This window comes from Ambystoma mexicanum, chromosome 12 (genome assembly GCF_040938575.1).
Source record: "Ambystoma mexicanum isolate Mex_15411 chromosome 12, UKY_AmexF1_1, whole genome shotgun sequence".
Classification (NCBI taxonomy): domain Eukaryota; kingdom Metazoa; phylum Chordata; class Amphibia; order Caudata; family Ambystomatidae; genus Ambystoma; species Ambystoma mexicanum.
In genome coordinates this window covers 30,767,892-30,789,948 of record NC_090936.1, presented here as the reverse complement: position 1 = coordinate 30,789,948, position 22,057 = coordinate 30,767,892, and the positions used below count along the sequence as shown (strand labels likewise).

At 49.1% G+C, this 22,057-nt stretch overlaps 1 protein-coding gene across 1 annotated transcript in view; it reads left to right on the top strand.

Moving 5' to 3' along the window:
• Positions 1-22,057, top strand: part of SELENOO (selenoprotein O) — a 147,197-nt gene that overhangs the window by 70,211 nt on the left and 54,929 nt on the right. Inside the window, exons 6-7 of the mRNA XM_069627854.1 lie at positions 340-490; positions 16,896-17,081. Of these exons, the coding sequence (XP_069483955.1) occupies positions 340-490; positions 16,896-17,081 (337 nt within the window). The remainder of the gene's footprint in view (positions 1-339; positions 491-16,895; positions 17,082-22,057) is intronic.

Here is a 22,057-nt window from a genome sequence, read left to right as displayed (position 1 = left end):
TCCATATCCCCTCCCCCGCCCCCTGAAATTTGGTAGTGAGCTTGGGATTTACTGCATTTATTTGTAAATCTGTTTGCAAATGTGTAAATACAAATGAAAAAAGTGCACTTGGTCAATGATTCGCACAACTGCTACTGAGGACGTTTTGTACCACGTTCAGGATCTATCCATGCACCTTTCTGTCCTGGTCTTCACCAACCTTTTTTATTCATTCTTTTAGGACTGATCCCTAGTCTGGCTGAATTTTGAGTTAAAATGGTCATGTGACATTGAACTACTTTCAGGTCTTGTCTGTTTGTGTTATTCCTTTAACGTAAGCCTTTCATTTTCAATTTACAGGTGCAGACTTTACAAACTGTTTTCGTTTACTGAGCTCCTTTCCTGGGGCGTCTGATCCTGTGGAAATTGAGAATTTTCTGCAGAAGGTGGAAGAACAGTGCGCTTCCCTCGAGGAATTAAAAGTGATTTACAAACCAAAGATGGATCCAAGGTAAAGTGGAGGTAGCCAGGATGGAACTCATTCATACCATTACTGAACGAGAAGGCAATTTAGTCAGACTTGAGTGGTTAATTGAAATGTGCTGTATTCCACTTTTTGTAAATTTTTAGATGTGGAAAATCCAGCCTGCCATCAGTCGTACAACCTAAAAAAAAGTAAATGTTATTTATGCATTTTCTTTATTCGTGAAGCAGTAGGGAAATAATACTTTCTAATTATATTTTGCATAGGAAACCCTGTTGTAGCTTCTTACAGAGAGGTCTCCCCTCCCCCATTGAATTCTGATGCAAAAGGGGCACACTTATATTATGTTACTTGGCATTTATATAGCGCCTTATGTATCATTGGTCTGATCTCAAAGTGCTCGTAGGTTGAACGCCCTCAGTCAGTAGAGAGAGAGTGTGGTATGGTGCGTGGGCACACCGGATGTGTGGTTGTTGTATGAAAGCTGCTTCTTAGCGGTAGGTGTGGTGCTGAGGAATCAGTTGGATGTGTTCAGTCTGGAGGGTGGACGCCCAGACTGAGTTTTGGCTGCGTTAGACCTGAAGAGGCGCTTAAGCTAGCCGGAATGTGCTCAGTTAGCTGTGTTTTATTAGGATGATGTGGAGTTTGTGGGGTCATGTTAATTATGAGAACAGCTAGACCGAATGCGCCATAGTACAGCTGTGTTCTAGTTGAATGATGGTGTATAGGGGAGAATAAGCGTAGTAGTTTGATATGGTGATTATTAGTAAAGTGCCTGTGATCAAGCACGAGAGCAGGACAGGGGGTGTACATTTAAGCACAATTTCTAAGTTCATCAATACCACAGTTATGCTATTAGGCACATTTTCTAGATTCAATTTTACCACATTGACTATACTACAGAGACGCTATTAGGCACATTTTCTAAATTCAACTATACCACAGTTGCGCTATACTCATCCATGCCACATCACGGCGGCCCCACCATGCAAGGGTGCCCAGCATACTAGCAGTAACTGGCTAAATAACATAGGGCTGGGTGAAGTATCCAAACATTAAATATACCACCATTTATTTACACAACTCTGCGTTCTCAAGAGGAACCCTGCATTTGCACTTTATTTGATCAGGCTTATAAAGGAGTTTGTGATATCTCAGATGTAGTTGGCGGCTTGCAAACAAGCATTTAACCCACATGACAAAATAGATCTTTTGCATATCGAGATATAGCCAAAAATATCAGACTATTGGTCTATATCACCTAGCCCTAAATGAACGTGAAGTCTTCTGTAAAGACCCCAGAGAACTAGTAAACAATGGAGCTGTGCTGATATCGAGGCCATTGTAGAGCACCCAAGCTCGGGAACAGACTAGGCCACGGGCCATCAACGGCTGATGGTCTAAAAGGACTTGGTAGCAAGTCTATGGTACCACAGGTACTCCCGAAACTAGTTGTCACCGTACATCTGGCATATAGATAAGGGTTTCCCATTAGTGAACCATCTATGCCCCCATCTCAACAGATAGTCGGATGTGGTGGGTCTTGTAGGAAACCCAGGAGCAGATAAGTGGAAATTAACAGTGATCAGGGATAGCCATACCGGCAGTATCCTCAAATCACCACAGACTGGGAACTTCTCCTCTCCTTCTCCTCTCAGGGAGCCTCCCCTCTCAGAAGCAGGGGTGCTCATGGGTGTTGAAGCATGACCTTGCCAGTGTCTAACCTTAGGTTCCTTATTAGTGAAACATGCAGTTGAGGTTGCGACACATATAGAAGAAAAGAGCATCAATGTTTGGGCTATCACTGAAACCTAGGGCCATAGTGCCGCAGCCCCTTCCTTGAATTTTGCAATTCCTGATAGCTATGCTATGGTATGATAAGACAGGACAGGAAGGATGGAAGGGGTGGTGGGGTTGCACTAATTTTAAGATTATCCCTTACTGTTTGGGAAATTAATGGCCATTTTGTGGATGGGATTGAATCTCTATATGTGAAAATAGGTTTAAATGCAGAATCAACTATGAACGTCCATTTCATTTATAGGCCACCAGCTACGTCAGAGCACTTTGTTTCGGGGCTTTCTACCTTCTTGTTTTCCCTATTGAATCCGAATACTAGTTTCCTTCTTATGCGTGACTTTCATTTTCAGTTGGGGCATGAGGAAGATGACAATGCCTTACATCTGCAGCTAGCACTATCAGACTTGGGCTAATCTCCCATCCAATGTTTGGGGCATTCCTTAGATTGAAACAAAGCATGTTAGAGTGTCACTTTACCCGGGGTCTGAGCACTTTGTGGAGTTCTCTGTGCAGGCTGAATTCCCAAAGAAAGTGAAGGACGGAAAAATGCTAGGGGTGCCAACTAGAAATCTTACGAACATTACTGTAGAAAGGGTAGAACCCCTTCTAAGCCCCCTGGCTAATCTTTCGGGTTTTACCTCCTCCGATGAATTGCCTAGGTCTCTTTCATCTTTTTTTTTTAAACTTGTCTTTATTGGCAAGCAGTAGTAACTGGCACATTACAGGTTACAGCAACAACACCCATTACATACTTAAATCGTATATAGTAAAGGGCATGTTAAACAGAAGTCCACACATAGTTCAGACAGAGGTTAATAACACTACAGGCGTTTATGGTGTGGTATGCACCGTCCCCGGATCCGGAGATGGGGGAGAAGATAGAAGCTCCAGGTCCACCTTACCATTCAGGAAGCTACAAAACTCTGTCCATATGTTCTTAGGCCGAGCATTACTGGGCAACATGTTAATATAGTCTTCTTCACAAGATTGTTTCTTTCCAGGTGAGGGCTTTCAGCCACATTTCTAGGGAAGGGGGGGGGGGGGTCTGCGCTTCCAACATTGCAGGATGCATTTCTTGGCCACACTTCCCGCCACATTCAAAAACTTAGCCCCCCGTTTCGCCTCAGCCCCCTCCCACAGACCAAAGAGAAGAGACAGGGGGTCAGGGCAGACAGGAAAGCCCACTATCTCGGAGAGGGTCTCAAGCACCGCATCCCAGAACGGGGCCAGTGTCCCGCAGGACTAGAACATGTGGGCGTGGTCCGCATCAGTGGATCTGCATCTTTGACAGGGGTGGGACAGGTCGCGGGCGAACCTCCCAATCGCATAGGGAGTGTAGTACAAGCGATTGAGTAGCTTGTATTGAACACATCTAACTCTGGAATTAAGAGAACCCTTGCGTGTATGCATGCACATTTTAGTCCACATTTCATCAGTAATGTCTAATCCCAGATCACGGCTCCAGGCATCTCGAGCAGTGTGGGGGGTTTCTACAGCACGTGGCATTAACATTTTATAAAGGGCGGACACGATGCCCTTGGCCCCTGCGGAATTGGAGATGTAGCAGACCTCGAGGGACTCAGGGGGACGGGGGGGGTTCGACAGGATATGAAGGCCACATGTCTTGGACCGCCGCTCTGAGACTGAAGTATTGTAGCAGTTCCAGTGAGGACTTGGAGTGCCCTGGCTTCCACGTTTCTGGGGTGATGAATTTCCCATCAGGGAACAGGTCGGAGAATGATCTGTATCCCAGGTCCTACCAGTGTCGCATGAGGAGCTTATCCTGTGTGGGGGTGAGGCCAGGGAACGACCAGAGGGGAAGCCATTTGTAATACAGGGGGGAACCAGAGCCGGGCTTCAGAATCTGCCGCCACGCCCTAATAGTGGAGGCCACTGGGTCAGTGGGGGCCTCCGAGTGAAAGAGGATCAATGATATGACGTTCACCTCCTCGGTCGGGGGGGGGGGGTCCTGGTGATGGTACCAATATGTAGCATGCTGAGCTTGAGCGGCTATCCAATAGTGAGCGAGATTAGGTGCGCTAAAGCCACCCCTCTCATAAGGTAGGGTCATGTGTTGCCACTTTCTGCGCACGGCACCAGAGTGCCATAGAAAATGGGCACACCCCGCATGCAGGTCCGCAAAATACTGTTTCCCAGGCCAAAGTAGGACGTTAGCGAATATGTATAAAAGCTTCGGGACTATAATCATTTTTATAAGGGACAGCCTCCCTGAGAGGGGGAGGTTCCGCCACCTTTCCATCCTGGCGTCGGCGTATTGCGCAGCAGCCCCGTAGTTATCGGACAGTAACGAGGATTTTGAGAGGGACACCTGGACCCCAAGGTATTTGATGCCCTCAGGTGCCCACTTAAGAGGAAATTTGCATGTAGGTTGGGGAGTTGCGGGCGTGAGGGGAAAGATTTCCGACTTAGTGTAATTTATGGTAAAGCCCGAGAATGTACCAATTTTGATAATTTCGCGCATGATCAGGTCAAGGTGGACTGAGGGTTCTCTGATGTATAAAAGCTCATCATCGGCATACAATGATATAATTTCGGGGGTATCCCGCAGGCGAATCCCCTTGCGCACGTGGTTGTTTTGGACGCTATCCGCCATGGGCTTGATGGCCATCGCGAATAACAAGGGAGAAAACGGGCATCCTTGCCGTCTCCCCCTGTGGAGAGAAAAGGGAGCCGACAGGTGGGAGTTAACCAGGACCCTGGCCACAGGGTCAGTGTACAATAACTTAATGCAGGACATCATGTATGGGCCGATCCCCATCTTCTCCAGCACCGCCCAAAGGTATTGCCACGAGACCATGTCGAGCGCCTTTTGGGCATCCAGCGTCACAGCCACAGCATTGGCTTTAGGGTCTATTCTAGAGAGAACGTTAAACAGTCGCCGAATGTTTAATGCCGTGGAACGGGCAGGGACAAAACCACTCTGGTCTGGGTGAATCAGGAATTTCATGATGGGGAGGAACCTATTTGCTATGACTTTGGCGAAGAATTTGGTATCAGTGTTGATGAGGGACAGAAGTCTATAGGAGCCACATTCATCCAAGGGCTTACCCGGTTTGAGGAGCACAGTTATGACAGCCCCGCGGAGGGATCGGGGGAGGTTTGAAAGACTCAGCGACTCCTCCCAGACCTCGTGAAGACGTGGAGCAAGGAGGGCAACATGTTCCTGATAGAACTCGGCGGTTAGGCTCTCAGGGCTGGGGGCTTTACCCTTAGGGAGGGCGGAAATGACAGCGGTGATCTCGTCAAGGGTGAAGGGTGCATCTAATTGTTCTTTAGTGGCTAGAGATATAAGGGACATTGGGATGCGGTCCAGGAGATCGTCCAGGTCCCGTGGGCTGTGCTCTGGTTGTTGGGCATAAAGGGTTGCATAAAAATCTGATAAGGTCTCAAGAATGGGCCGGTTGGACCAATGTCACACTCCGCCATTGTCGACGATACTGTCAATCCGAGCTCTACCTCCCTCGGCTCGGGCGAGGCGGGCTAGGGTACGGCCCGGCCTCCTTCACCATATTTCCGAGCCGCAACTGGTCGGTTAAGATATTGTATCTCGCTGAGAGCAAAGGACTCAAACGCATCCAGCTCAGTTCGTATTTGTGCGAGCTTGTGTGGAGAGGGAGTGGCCGCATATTCGCGCTCAAGCTCCTTGAGTCTGGACTCAGAACGGCGCAGAGAATTTCTAATGTCCTTCAGGACCCCAGCCTCCCTGGAGATACACATGCCCCTGATGAAAACCTTAAAGGCCTCCCATCTCACCCCATCTGTAGTATCGTGGCGTTTATTGTTATCAAAGTACGAGGAGATGTCTGCGAGGATGTCAGCCATGAAAATAATGTCATCAGTGCATCTGACTTAAACCGCCAGTTAGAGTGATGGGGGAGGGCCGGTTGTAGGGCGAGGCCCAGTGTGAGCGGGGAGTGATCGGACAGTGTGTGTGGGAGAATCTGTGTGGTGAGCGTTTTGCCCATGAGCCCGGTGGAGAGAAGGAAAAGATCAATCCTGGAGTGGCTGTCGTGAACAGAAGAGTAAAACGTGAACTCTTTCGACAAAGGGTGGAGTACTCGCCAGGCATCTACCAATCCAGCAGTGATCATGTGTGTATGGAGGCGAAGAGCGGCTCTGGACAGAGTTCTAGGTGCAATACCGGATCTGTCCAAGTCAGTGTCCAGGATAAGATTCATGTCCCCCCCCACCCCTCAGATAACAGGAACCCCAACATATCCAAGGAGGATGTCAAGGATGTGGTCAAAAAAATTGGGCGCATCGATGCATGGGGCATATGTGTTGACCAGAAGGCATTCAGTATTCGCAAGGAAACAGTGGAGGATGACGTATCTACCCTGGCCATCAATGTGGCTGGTGCGAAGGGAGAATTCCAAGGACTTGTGAATCAGGGTGAGGACACCTCTGGACTGTGAAGAGAACACTGTGTAGTATTTGTTGGAGCCCCATGAGGGGGCAAAGGAGGACGAGAGATGAGCGAGTGCATGGGTTTCTTGCAAGAGGAGTATTTTGACCCGTGCCTCTGGACATAAGCAGTGATCCTGCGTGCCTTCGTGAAGTTGCTGAGCCCTCTGATGTTCCAAGACATTAGCCTAATAGCCATTCAGTAGCTCTTTAGGGGGGATCCGAGTAGTGTATGAGAAAGTATGTTACACAAGTGCTGGCCATCAGTTCAGTGGCCCGTTGCATCGTACCAGAAGCTACCACTGTCTTGCCATTTTTGCCATAATACCCCAACAATGTCCCCACCCCCTCCCACACTGCCCCCCCCAACCGGAGCAGTACCCAAGAGCCCACCCAGAGTTCCAGGGCACCTGTGCCGAACCCAACGGGGCAAGGCCGGCCCTCGCAACCAACAGGGGTGCAACCAGTAAGCATAACAAGCCAAACTCGGCGTTGCAACTGCAGCGGGGGTAGCTGCTGCCGTGAGCCCGTGAGGGCGTTTGAACGATGGACTACACGAAATACCGTGCAGCGGTAACCATGTTAAGTAGTAGAGGGAACACCAGTATATAATACAGTAAGCGGGGGGTATTGAAATGGGAGAACCCAGACGGGGTGCCGTATCAAGTATATCACACATTAGTGACCAGTATGCGTTTCATGAGGCTTTCAAATCAAGTTACGACAGTCAATGGATGCACAAGAAAAAGATACATGAAATGACAAGGAAATTGCAAGCGGCAAACGTGGCAATGACACCATAAATGATTCAAGTAATGAGTGCATGGCAGTTCAAGTCAACCCTCGTCAGCAGGATCGTCTGCCGGACCAGGGACAGGAATATGGGACTCAATAAATTTGACCGCCTCCTCCGGGACCGTAAAAAAGTACAGTTTATTACGGTGGGTGAGCTTCAGCCTTGCAGGGAACAACATGGCATATTCCACTTTCCTTTCCCTAAGCAATTTTTTCACACCATTAAATTGCCTGCATTCCATTTGGACATTGACCGAGAAGTCGGGAAAGATACGAATAGTCTGGGACACAAATCTCAGTTCCCCCTTTTCGCGGGCTAGACGTAGGATGTGGTCTCTATCCCTGAAGCTGAACACCTTGGCTATAATTGGTCTGGGGAAGGCACCCGGCTTGGGGTGCGGGGCCAGCGAGCGGTGGGCCCGCTCGATGGTGAAGAACGGTGAGAGTTGTGGATCCCCCAGAAGGCCTCTCAGAAGGGTCTCGACAGCGATTTCCATCTTGCCCTTGAGGGCCGACTCCGGAATCCCCACAATGCGGATGTTGTTCCTGCGGGATCTGGACTCTAGGTCATCGCACTTCGCTTTGACCTGTTTCATGTCCCGCACCAAGTCGGAGACCGTGCCCTGGAGCACGTGCACCTCATCCTCAGTGGTTCCAATCCTGGTCTCGGCCTCGACCAGCCTAGTGCCATGTTGGTCCAGCTTAGTACGTAGTGAGGCGACATTTGCATTTATGTCGTCTAATTTTTCGTGAAATGCTGCAAAGTTTTTGGCCATAGATTCCATGAGCGTTGTGAGGTCGGGTTGAGGAGAACATGAGGGTTCATCTGGTTCGTCCTGTGGGAGGGCCGCCCCTCCCTGATCCTGTTTAGCAAGTGATTTAGCAAACTTGTCCATCGCTCCAGCCTTGTTAGCCCCATGAGCCTTGCCGGACATATTTGGAGGCACAGCCAGAACAGCAGGGCAGGTAGTGCAGTATGTTACCAGTGGTGTTCCGGGGGTCCAGGGAGGGTCTTCGGGTCCCGGTCAGCTCTGGGACGGTTAATGCGTGGGGTCAAGGGCTACAGGCCCACCCTGGGGGGGCAGGCAGGCAAAGTGCTTCGAGTGGCCACGTCCTGGGAGGACGAGTGACAAGTGGCGCTCGCCTCCAAGGTAGATTAGGGCCAGGTAGCGAGAACCAGCAGTGAGGGGCAGCTCAGTCAGGGGCACCTGGTGACCTATAGGCGCGGCTAGTATTTGCACAGTGTGAGACTAGGAGGGTGGTGAAGCGCCCAGGGTCGCACCAGCGTAGGACAGGCGGGCAGAGTGAAGCTGGCGTGAGGCGCCACAATCCAGGGACACAGTCGAAGGGCTCCAGTGATTCGGTGCGCAATCCAAGGGTCTCGCAGAGGTGCCCAGGCAGTGAACCAAGCCATGCAAAAATGAGTGGCTGCCCATGCGAGAGGAGCAGCGGGATCATGAAGCACAGGGGGGCCGCCCAAACAAGTCAGCGTGAATGATGAAGGGCCTGATGGCCCGCGGTTGGTCACTCCGTGGAAAGTTTACTATGTACGTGGACCTGGTGTGTGCAGAGAGTGTGGGCGAGTGGTCCCCCCAGGGGCACAGTATAAGGCAGTCCCAGGCCCCAAACCTCTCACCTGCAGGCAGGATGTCGGGTCTCCATCCCCGTAGAGTCCCAGTCGACCTGGCCGCCAGGGACTGGAGCGTGGAGACCACAGGCAGGTCTCAGTTACGGCGATGTGCAGGCAGGTGTTGCGGTTTCAGCCCGAGGGGCCAGGCGGGGGGGATGGGCGCAGATGCACCCCCGGGGAGGTAGGACCCCAGAGCGGCCCCCACGGGAGCCAATGATCCAACGTATAAATCTCCTGACGGGTCCGGGAGAAGACAGCAGTGCAGGGCGTAGCATCCAGGGATCCGGCGGTCGCGATAAGTGGCGCGGTCCCCACACCAGGACCCCTCCAGGGGTGGGCGGAGAGGACGGGCCGCACGAGCCCGCAGTAGCGTGTGGCGCACCAGGCCGTGAGGGGCGCGGGGGCGAGGAGGAGGCGCCAGCCCAGAAACGCGCTGAGGAGCGGGCGTGCAGTAGGGAGGGCAGAGAGGAGCTCGGGCACGGAGCGTTCACCGCTGCATGGCGGGAGTAATCCGCTGCAGTGCAGCAAGAGATAGCAGCCCGTCGGGCCGGCAGGCCTCAGGGGGCAGGGCCCGCAGCAGTCTCCCCAAGCTCAGCAGGCCGCAGTTGCCAGGCGCGTCGTTCAAAGGAGAAGGGTTCTCCCTCAGTCCCGGAGCTCCGATTTCCGCCAGGGCATGGGTCAATGCACGGGGCAGGCAGTATGCAGCACAATGCGCTCGCCCCCAGTGCTGGATGATGAAGAAATCTGCTGATTCCGACGGATAGTTTGCCGTCAGGTCACGGAGCTGGAAAGCTAGGCAGCCATCTTGCCGGCTGCTCAACAGCGCCCCCCTGGTCTCTTTCATCTAACCTGGATAGCATCACTAACACTTTAGCCCCGTTAAAAAAGGAGAAGGCATAAGGGGAAAAGAAAAAAAAAATGTATGGTTCTCTCCGAAGTTAAAAAAAAAAAAAAAATCTACAAATTGGAAACTAAATTCCACTCATTCAGCCTTGGTATAAAGTTGCTGCCAAAGACCAGTCCGCGATTTCGCTTCACTGCTATTTCTACAGCTGAACTGGCCACTATAGTTGAACATCTAAAGGCCACAAAATGTAAAAGTGATCCCTGTGCGGCTATCATAATAACCTGGCCGCCCACCTTACTTGAAGCTGTTAATTTGTTAATCTATCCTTCGGCGAGGGTTCCGTTTACCAAGATCCGAAAAGAGCCTGATAACTCCAACCCTCCAAAAACCTGGACTTCCGGCTGATATCTCAAATAATTACAGGCCGAGTACCAATACCCCTTTCCTATTAAAAATAATCATACTCAGTGGCTTATAAGCAAATTGCAGAGCATATGAAAACATTTCCCATTCCAAATCATCACCAATCAGGTTTTAGGTCAGGGTTTGGTACAAGGACAGCTCTGCTTGAATTGAAGGCTACGCTTTTAGATCGCATGGATAAGAATAAAGTATCCATGTTGATGCTGCTGGACTTGTCAGCAGCCTTTGACCTGGTGGACCACTCCATCAGGGTCGCCAGGTTGAGCGAAGTCGCACATTTTTCACACACAGCAGCCCAGTGGATATCATCTTTACTCTTTAACCGGGACAGCAGAGTTTTTCTTTAAGGAAGCGGAAGCAACACCCATTGCTTTAAGATTTGATGTTTCGCAGGGCTCCTGTACTTCACCCTGTTTGTATAATATCTTCACAGCTCCTTTGATTGCCCTTTCAGCACAAGAGAGGGTGATATTTAAACATGACAGATGAAGCTCAGTTGAACAAAATAGATGTATTGATAGACAACTAGATGGTTCATAATAGCCTTTCCTTGAATAAAGATAAAACTGATCTTTTGATTGTGGGCTCTCCTTGTTAGATTCAGATACTGGAACGGTATATGAAGGCTTTCATATTGGGGCCTCTAAAATAATCCCTCTTAAGAAGGTTTAGACACTGGGCGTTCTCTTTGATCAGTACCTCAGCATGAAGGCGCATGTTGGGAGCTTGGTGTGTCAGCCTCTGCATATTATATTAAACTGCTGACTCACCTTAGGCCTCTCATTACCCAAGCTAACGCAGACGATCACAAGACAATTGTATGGGCAAAAATATATTGCTCTAGCCTGCTTGTGGGTAGTAATAGGGAAGTTTATAATAAGCTCCGGGTTACCCAGAATGGAGCAGTGCAAGTGGTCATGGGTCTTGCCCGGAGAGATCATGTACCAGCTTCAAGAAGAGCCTTACATTGGTTCCCGGCTGAGTCTAGGATCTGGTTTCCGCTTCTTGTAATCACACAAATGTAGGCAGGGCAAAATACCTGCATACTTGCAGGATCTTAGCCAAGAAAACCATCACTCCGGTCTAGCGATCCAGAGGTGTAGGACAATGAAGGCTGCAAAGGGAGCCTTTCACATGGCATCCCCGAAGGCTTGGAATGATCTGCCTCTGAATTGAGGTGCATTGAGTCGACAGATTTAAAAAAAACAAATGTATTGCTTGCATAAGGGGGGTTTCCAGTTGTCTGCTCTGTAGCCATCTGCCTATTTCTTGCATAGTTATTTTTGTTTTGTTGCGTGCTTAAGCCTACGGGTCCATGGCCTGCGCAATATAAATCTATAAAGTAAAGACAACCCGGTTATCAAAACCTATATGAAGCACAAGGCATCACTCACGGCAGCTAACATCCCAAGTGAATGTGCAGGACAGATTCCAACCTACTGTCGCATCCCTGGGGTGGATAATACCAGTGCAGATTCTATCGGCAGCGTTTCCCTCCCCAGTGGAGTCCTCCCTGAAATGCTCAACCTCCAGAGAAATCTGCAACAGGTTGAATATCATGCGTTGGCTTCAAACCAGTATATCCTCCCGCCAAGGTCTCATGACCACCTAAGCCTGGCCTACCAGTGATCCATCGTGCTAATACATGAAACTTCTCTTCACTAGTGTATTCAGAAGGTACCAATTCAAACCAGCAGAACAGGGGCTCATGTCATCCTGGTGGCAGAGGACCGTTAAAACCACCCCACATTTACCAGTTTCCCCGCCCTTTTCGCCTATGCCCAAGTTATTGGCACCAACTATTCTAGCTGATAGCCCATTTCTGGGAAATATAAAGTAAAACTTCCCCCCAGAGATGGGATTGGCCGTACAACCATCCAGGTGCTTATCCACCACCCCCAACGCCTTCAAGACATTGGCAAACCTTAGTCTGATGCCAAATGTCCAGTCTCAAAAAAGCACACCCTATCTTCTTAGGGGGATCAGAGAACACACCCAAGAGTTCGATCACCCAACCCCATATGAGATTTCCACCTAGTGCCCAAGACTTGGACTGCACCATAATCTCTCCTGCATGTTTTGCCTAAGTGACTCTTCCTAGCAGACACGGCATCTGCCAAAGCCACAAACTGTACTCACCACTAGCCATTGATAAGTGACATTTGGCAAGTAAGAAACGCTGGGCTGTGTAGAATTGAGGGCGCAAGTGACTCTACGGCTGGCTAGTAGCTTGCAACAGGACATTCATGCCAGCATCCAACTGCACCATAGGTGAATTGGGGGCTCCTTTCACACTGGCCTACCTTAAGTAGGTACTAGGACAACCACCCACTCCATGTGTTCAAACAAGGTTCTCAGATTTCCTTCAGAAGAACTTAGACCTTCCCATTGAAGACCAATGGTTCCCCCTCACCTATCCCCTAGAAGCGGTGACGATAGGTGTATCTGGAGCACACTGCACGCACCAGGATGTGGGGGGTATACTCTTCGATTTCAGCCCTAGAAGCGTTTGCGGGAATCAAAGCACAGCAAAACTGCAGATTGAGACAACCTTCCATTACCACAGAAAGGTGAGTTACCCGTCCCACTCAATTATATGCAGGGTAAATCACCAACAGCCATGTCTGTCTCATGGGCAGCATTCCTATGGTGACAGCTGGTAATTTCCGTCAACCACTTACAGATGCTAGTAAGTTCCAAGTTTAGTTCCACCCCAACTCGGGTCTATAAATATGACCAGTCCAGGTCGGCCAAGTGCCCTAGATGCCCCCACTGAGTCAGCAAATTTCACGCACATGTTGTGGGGGTGTGTACAGTTGAGACCCTTCTGAGAGGAGGTAATGAAAACTGTGTTGGACATGCTGGGTACACTAATGTGTGGTATGTTTGGATGGGCGCCCGGGGTAGTGAAGCGATATCGTAAGCTGCTGCCGACTTGTATGATATGATAGTGGCCAGGCGGCGTATCCTGATGAGGTGGACTAATGCAAACCCGCCTGGGGCCTCCAGGTGGCTGGCAGACTTAATCTGGCTCAGTAACATGGACAGAGACTATACAGCGCTATGTGGGGCACAGAGTAAACCCAGGGATATATGGGGGCCGCTCACGGCTTATTTGTCGACCCTGAAGTGGACTTAATGGGGGAGGGAATACATGATCACCTGCATCTGTGCGGTTTCTGGTATGAATACAAGTCAACTGTACTGGGCTAACAACTGCTCCCTTGTGTTTCTATGTGATTATGTGCATGTTCTGGAGTTCTGCATATGATGTCTGAATACCAGGCGACTGTACCAATGTGATCGGATAACTTGATGATGTGAATCGGTTAATAAAAACATGTTTAAAAAAAGTTCCAAGTTTAGTTCTGCATGAAATACTGAATTCCACATACAGGGTCTTGACTGTTTCATAGCATTTTGTCTAGGCCAACAATGTCATGCAATACCACTACACAAAAAGGTCTGGGAGCCCATCTACCGAGAACTAACACGGCCAAACAACCTGCTCCATGGGAAGGCGCCCACTCGGGAGGGTCCACAACCATGCCCTAGCCCACTGTGCCTAGGCTAAAACCCATGTCTGGGATTGCTGTTGGTCAGAGGAGAATTGCCTAGCATTTCAGTGCTGGACTGCCTTTGTGGGTGGGACAAAGACTGATATGCAAATGGCTAGTTCTCCTCTGTGAAAGGTACAGTGAGCTAAAAAGTAGGTGGAGACCCTCCAGATTGGGAACCCTCCCATAGAACAGGCCAGAACTTCCTGTGTATGCAATACCACTTCACACTACTTTTCCTGTTCTCGCAGTATAGAGAGACTAGGAAAGCGTGGAAGTAATGTCTTCCTGCGATACCAATATTCAGGACTACTGATCTCATTTGCAAAAGTACCCCACCTCCTTTCCACATGGGAACTATTGCTACGGGTTTCCACGGTGGGTGTACGGACAGGTAGATATCCGATGTAGAAATCCAAGTTGAGGGCAAGCAATATGCTTCTCTCTCTCTCGTTTATTCACATTACTGAAAACCTCAAGCAGAAACCAAAACAGTAAAACTAATACTGCAGTTCGAACATACACAGCGTAGCCCTAAAAACGTCCATAACGCTACTAGCCTTAACCAGTACAGCCGTTAATGTTCAAGCACCTTACACCACATTTGCAGTATTGGCAACCTGCACAACACACTGGAGAGCATGGTGGATACATAGTCTGATGTACAGGGAGAAAAATGTAAGCTAGTAGCCAGCCATGAATGTCGCTCGCCACACCTCAACAACACACAGCACACAGTTTTTCACTTGCCAAGAGTCTATGACTATCGGCAAATGTACATTTACGCAGTGCTTTTCCCAACCTCCTCCACCGCAGGCATAACTGTAAAAGTGGCTTGTCGCTCATGTAAGTTTCAAAGTCTACTTGCTTAAAGGGAAGGCAGAGATTGACCGCAGACCCTTTCCACCCGAAGTGGTACAGGCGAGGCCATGAGTGAGTTATTGAAGCTGCCAGAGGTAAACTGCAGCTGCTAGAGTGGAAAGTTGACAAATCTGGAGAACGCAGAAATCGTGGCAGACTTTAAATTGAGGCTGCAAAAAAACACCACAGAAGGAAGTCTCAGGCACTCACAGCAATGAGTGCCAGAGGTTGCAGAAATATCCAAGTCAACAGTACTCTCTATCTTATTGGGTTTGGCTAAGAAATTGCAGTCCTGTTGTGATGAACAAGTATTTTACAAGCAGACACTTTAAGTTCAAAGGCCCTCTGCCCACCCAATTCTCTGACATGGCACACATAGCCTTGCCTCACACTGCACTGCTGTCATGCCAGCAGTTCACCTAAACCACTATCCACATAACACTGCGCCTCCTCACCCAATTTCCCCAATCCTTTCAGCGCCTATCGTCTTGAGCACTCCCTGCATTCCAGCTAGCGCGCACGAATGCTGTGCCATTCTTTCTTCCTTCTACACCACAACTCGAGGCGCATATTGCAACTTAATCCTTGCCATGCCTTGCCCTTCTCAGACTGGCTTGCCTTAGGACACACATCACCCTGGCCTCCACCCCTAATCTCAGACCTTTATCTCCTCTCTACGGGAATCTTCATTTATGCTCTGGCACCAGCAGATATAGCCCCCCCCCCAAATGGGCACTAATTGCATAGAGCATTTGGCTGCCGTACCACTATACCCCCCACTGCCCAGTTTAAACCCAAATTTACCAGAGCAGAGCACACCAAGCCTTGGGCTAGTGTGGAAAAAGGTTCCCACTCACTGTGAGGTATAGGGAAAAATAATCCACCAGTAAACCAAAAAGTTTTGGGGTTGACACAGGTCAGGAAGATTTATCACTGCTATGAAAATCTTACCTAACAAGCTACACAGGATTTATTTTTATTTATTTTGTTTGCTTGTTAGGCACTTATACAGCAAGTAAAATAGTGTTTCGAAGCACCCAAAGGGCGAGGAGAGGGAACACAGGCGTGAAACACATTAAAAACACAATATTTAAAGCAGTGGAGGGAAAAAAGAACATACCTACTATGCCTTGTGAGTATTCGGAACGTGCAGGTGCAGCAAGGAAGAGGGGAGAAGGACTAAGTGCTGGGGAGTCCAAGCTCATGAATGAGCCACAGATTAAGTGCTTGGAATGTTGGGTGCTACAGGGCCATGTTAGTTGTAAGTGCAAACATCCAGGGAGGAGGGTGTGCCAAGGCAAGTGCTGAGGCCGGATAGGAGCTGAGGCAAATTGGGTGTGGAAGGTCAGGGGCCTGAGGATGCATAATCACAGCAACTGTTGGATTAGCTCCGTTGCTGATCCTCTAAATGGGTGCAGGAGTCCTCTTATTATCCCAAATCCAGCCTCATTGCAAAAACTAGCCCACCAATGGTAAGGATCTGCGCAACTCACTCGGCCATCAGTGGTCCAGGACCACTGTGGATTTCACTCAGGCATGCACACTAGACTTCCACAGTTTTGTGGAGTAGGACCAGGCAGTCCCACTAACTTCCTGTATGGCATGCACTAGCTCGCAAAAGCTGGAGCTTTCCCTGGCTAATGCATGACCATATTAGGGATTTCCTGACTTGTGAAGTCATGACGGACAAGCGAAGAATCTCATGGCACTGCCATTTTAGGCCACTAGTCGCCTTTAGTAGCCAGATGCGGTAAACTCGAATGTGCACACTAAAAATACTGTAAAATGGTAACAATGAAATTGCTGCCACAGCTAGTCCATAGGCACATATAAAAGTAACCAAATATCCCAGTGTAAAAGGTCTAGGGTGATACAAAAGTATTTCCATAAACTGCATTGTAAGATGCTGTGCAGTTTTAGAAATGTTACCAAAAACGCCAACCTGTCAGATTATCCGTTTTGCTTTTTTTGTAAATCCACCACAGATAATGAATGAGTAGATTGATTTCAGTGTAGAATGTACAAAACCGGCAAATAAAATAAAAAAGGGATGTTACGCCTGCTAACCATTCCTGCATCTTTTCTTTCTTATAGACAACTGTCCATGATGCTAATGTTGGCTCAGTCTAACCCAGAGCTGTTTGCATTAATTGGAACAAAAGCCAACATAAGTAAGGAATTGGAACGTATAGAACGATACTCTAAACTGCATCAATTCTCATCAGAGGATCTATCTAATGAAAATCGAGGTCACTGGCAAGAATGGCTAAAGAAATACAGGTGAGTTGAGACAATTCATTCAGCAAAGCAGGAGTTTCAAAAATGTACTCCTTGGTAATCCCGTACCCTATTTTGTCGATAGATGCTGTAACTTTGGAGTAACCATTTCTAGCTTGTTTTGTGGTTGTGCTTTCTCTGTCATAGAGAAGAATAGTGTGTGGTGGTTTGAAACGGAAGTGACGTAAGTGGGGGAGAGTAAGTTTAAGAACTTTGTCATAGGTAGTAATGAAAAGCAAAACTGATGGTGATGAATGGAAAAGCTCTGAATCAATCATAACCAGGTCCATTGGTTAGCGTTGGGGAGAATTTTCATTTGTGGGCCAATTCCCTTTAACCTTCGAGACCCCCAGCTCTTTTGCTGGACTCTGGGCTCAGAGTGAGTGGGACTTTTTTCTCACTCTCTCATGTGTTTTCCTGACTGATTTTCTATGTTCCTTACTGTTCTGTTGAGTCTGGGGAACTTCATAGGCATCTGCTTTTTATGTGCAGTGCTGCTGAGACGTCACTTGGACTTCTCTTAATGTTTAACTACATTTTCCTGGGTGGACTACTGTTCCCAAGAATAAGAAGATGACCCCTGTCTTACTTACCTTTACTTTAAGGGTCAATCACACACCACCCTTTGTGGAGTGCGGGGGGGGGGGGGGGGGGTATCATAGTAACTCCTTTAACCCATTGCTCATGTGACATTTTGTTACACTAACTCCATTGAATGGCTGGTGGCAGTGGTTTCTTTTTTTCTACCTGGTGAAATGTATCTGCAGGCTGTTACCTCCGCTGCAGTACAGCACCCAAGGGTGACCATTTTCACAAAATGCCCCCCCCCCCCCCTTCATTTTTCGCCATTTCTTGTCAGTTTCTTCTGGGTTTTTACTCTGTTGGTTGAATCAAGTTTGAGTCCTTTGTGTGTGTTAGGGAGAATTCTCAGAAATGTGCTAATTCCTCTCCACCTTAGAGACCCCCAGCAACTTTGCTGGATTTTGAGGACTTGGAGAGTGAGACACTTTTTTTTTCCCCACTCTCTCATGTATTTTAACGTGATTTGAACACTGTGTTTCTTTTGGTTGTGGAGTCTGACAAACTCCATAGGCATCATCTTTGACATTGTGTCACACAGCACCTTCAGTGCAGTGGCACAGAGAAGTCCTCAAGGTTTAAATACCTTCTCTTGCATAAACTACTATTTCCAAGAGCAGTGAAGTGAAATTGACTTTACTTACACTTTTAACTTTCTAGACCCAGCACACACTGTCTCACAATAGAGTGCTGGAGGGGTTACCTAGTATCCCCTTTGTCTAGCTTCTCATGTAACAAACTTATGTTGCCCTTTCGTCAATGAATGGCTGGAGGCAGTGGTTTACTTTTAACTATCGCAGTGTGCTTTTGCCGCGGGCTGCGTTCGCAGCTGCAGTAAAGCTCCCAAGGGTGCCATTTTTGTCAAAATGGCCCAGTCTTCTTTTTTCGCCATTTGTGTGTGGTAAGGTCCTTCTTGAGATTTACTCTGCGCACCAAACCAGGCTTGGTCCCTTTGTTAGTTTTGTCTTTGGTGGGATTCACGAGTGAAGGCCGCCTCTGGCTCCAGGGTGTCTGGCGGGGGCAGGAAGCAAGGGAGGTGCCCGAAACTCCCTGTGTTTAGTCTCCTAGGAGGCAGGAATTCACTCTTAGGTGATTGGCCGACTGGCGGTCCGGCAAGGACAGCCACCATGCTGGGTGACTGACAGCTAGGCTGGAACGAATGGGAGAAACCTGCATAAAAGGTGAGGCTTTTTGGTTTGGAAAGCAGTCGACCACTGGATGAAGGAATCCGAAGAAGAACTTGGAAGAGACGCCTGCTGCAACTCCTGGACCGTTGGTTTGCCTCGGTGAAGCCCTGCTGCTGTGCTGAAACTCCAAAGTAAGCCACCTCGACATCCTCTCGGAGCTGGTTGAAATTCCACAGCAGTTGCTGCTGGAACCGAATAGCCAGGGAGAGGAACACCAGATGGTGTGTGTTGCTTTTAAGCTGGCCACAAGCTCCAGAAAGAGCCTCCGGACTGCCAGTAAGCAGGACTGACCGAGCCTGAGCCACCTCAACAGAGTGCTGGACCACAGATGCAAGGAAAGCCCATCTCAACAGCCAGGAACTGCAGTGTTATTTGCGGTAGACACAAGGAGCTGAAACACTTAAAGTGCAGAGTTGTATGGAGTTTATGTGAAATGTATTTTTTTATGGACTGTACACATTTTATGGACTCATTGAGTCTATTTTACCATATGAACTGAGATTTATGTCTAATGAAATTGATGAAATAATAATGTGATAGTGCTATAATTCTGTAATGTAATTATATTTGTGTTTGGTAATATATTACTATGTGTTATATACGTAATGTAAAAAATATTATGATAAAGCTCTTTGAGCTATAATCCTAATTAATAAATACATGAAAACCTACTTGTCGGAGAGACCACCAGGGGTCACGGGAGAAGATGGCCGCCTGAGACCTCAGGTCCCGCTCCCTGCAGCAAATATGAGACGAGATTGAGCCTAGTAAAGGCTGCAGAAATTGTTTGAGCCCAGAACGAAGCTCGGGGGAGATACTGGTGAACTTACCTGAAGTGCAAAAAGATGCAGTCTCTCCCAGAGTGGGTCCAGAACACGGAGTTCAGGCGGCCAACTGCAGAATTGGTGCCTGATAGGAGTGCGGGCGGAGAGCTGAGAAAGAGAAACCGGAAGCTGCCGGAGACCTGCGCCCGAATGGACAACATTAACCCCTTGAGCGCCTGGAAGGAGTGAGCCGGTGAACGTGGGAACGGCGGCGCAGCTGGGGCTGCGCTGCCCGAACCGAAAGACACCCAGGACTGCGTGGCCATTGCGCAGCCAGAGGCGAGACGGGGAGCCATGCAGCCGGCCCCAGAGACGGAGGTGAGCCCTGAACATAGCCGATGAGAGGAGCAGCCCCGGTGGAGGACCTAGGTAAATGAAGAGCGCTGCTGCACTGCAGATGCATCCGCCCCCCTCCCCTCCCGTGCCCCACCAGACGCAAGGAGCGGAAACACCCCCTGATGGGACACGGGGAAGCAGGATGCTTGGGGGACAGGGGCAGATGGGCGCAAACTGATGGCCACAACGCTGCAGTGACCAAAAGGAAGATAAAAGGGGAACTTGGAGGCGAAAACCAGATGCAAGAGCCCACAAATACAATGGTGAGATAAAAAAGATCATGAACTGGGCACTTGGAGTGGAGAGCACCCACCCCTGTGCTGAGATACAGACACTGCAGGGAGCGTATATAGAAGAGGCAGTTGCAATGTGGTGGATACGCCGAAGGTCGCAGCGGTGCACAGGAAGCTAGGAGAGAACACCCCCCGCTGGCCTCATAATTGATCACCACATTGGAGTAACAAAGAGGGCCACAGAAAGAAGGCCCGGGGAGGAGCCCTTCGGGACCAGTCTCTCACACAGCAACGCGCTCCACAGGAGCAGAAGGTTCAGGGAAGCGCTCAGAGGGGAAGCACACGAGAAGCCCACACCGACCCCAAACACTGCCCTCATTGTGAAGGGAGATAAAGGGGCCCCAAAAGCCAGGAGGAACCCCAGGCCTGTGGCCCTCAAGGAAGGAGTCAAACCCCCCCCCCCCCTGCTCCCTCTCCCCCAGTGGTACCTGCGACGCAGAGGTCGGACCTGCCCCACGCTCAGAGAAAGTTGGGGCCCGGCAACGGGTGTCTGTCCCCGTGAAGGGAGAGACCATGCAAACTAGAGGACATGACGCCACAGAGATAATCCAGACCAAGATCTGTCCTGAATAGGCAAAATTGAGGAAAACAGGTGAGAACACCGGTGGCGAGTCAGAAATGGACAAGCCTATGGAAATGGACCCGTCAAGGTTCTCAACTAAGGAGGGCATATATTGGCGGAGATAAAGGCCCTCAGGGGAAACATACAATCTTCCCTTACAGACTTGACGGGCAGAGTGACAATAGTGGAAGGAAAGATTGACAACCTTGAGCACAACCAGTTGAACGCAGACATGGTAGAAATGAAACTGGATGCCAGAATGACTGAGATAGAGCTTCGTGAAGAAGTCATCATGCTCCAGATGGACGAGCTCGAAAACCGGGAAAGGCCCAATAACATACGAATACTGGGGTTGAAGGCAGTGCTTAAAGTGGGCCGGGGCCTGCCGGGGCCAGGCCCCGGCAGTCTCCAAAAAGTGGGACTGAGCCGGGGCCCTCGTCCAGCCGCAACATTGGCGGAATGCATTATCCCGTCTCGCCCGCAGCCGCGACGGGAGATGCGCCTGCCATGAAGTCAGGTGAGCCGACAGAAGTGGCAGCCAGCCACAGCGACTGGCTGCCACTTCTGTCAGTCATAGTAACTGCCTTTGGTGACCCCTCGCGCGAGAGGTCACCAGAGGCAGTTAGTGTCCTTGTTTCCCCAGGTCGCCGAGGCATCTTTAACCCTCGGCGAACCTGGGGATTCCTCGACGTTTCTAAAAGATGGCTTTGAAAGTACACATTTCAAGCCATCTTTTTTAAAGCTTTGTCGACGGACAATTTTGTCCGTAGTCAAAGCTTTATAAAAGATGGCTTGAATTGTGTACTTTCAAAGCCATCTTTTATAAACCCGAAATCTAAAAAAAAAAAGATGGCCTGAAAACTAGGCAAACCGTAGGGTATGCACACAAATATATTTTAATGTTATATATTTGTGTGCGTACCTTACTATGGTTTATGTACTTTGCAAGCCATCTTTTATAAACGTAGAAATATGTTACATATCTCTATGTTTAGAAAAGATGGCTTGAATAGTACACAAACCATAGTAAGGTACACACACAAATATATAACATTTATATATATTTGTGTGTATACCCTACGATTTGCGTACTTTTTAGGCCACGCCCCTCCCACAAGCCACACCCCCAAATGAGGGCCCCCCCCCTCGATTTCTTACCCCACTTAAAGCCCTGGTTGAAGGAATATGCAAGGGAGAC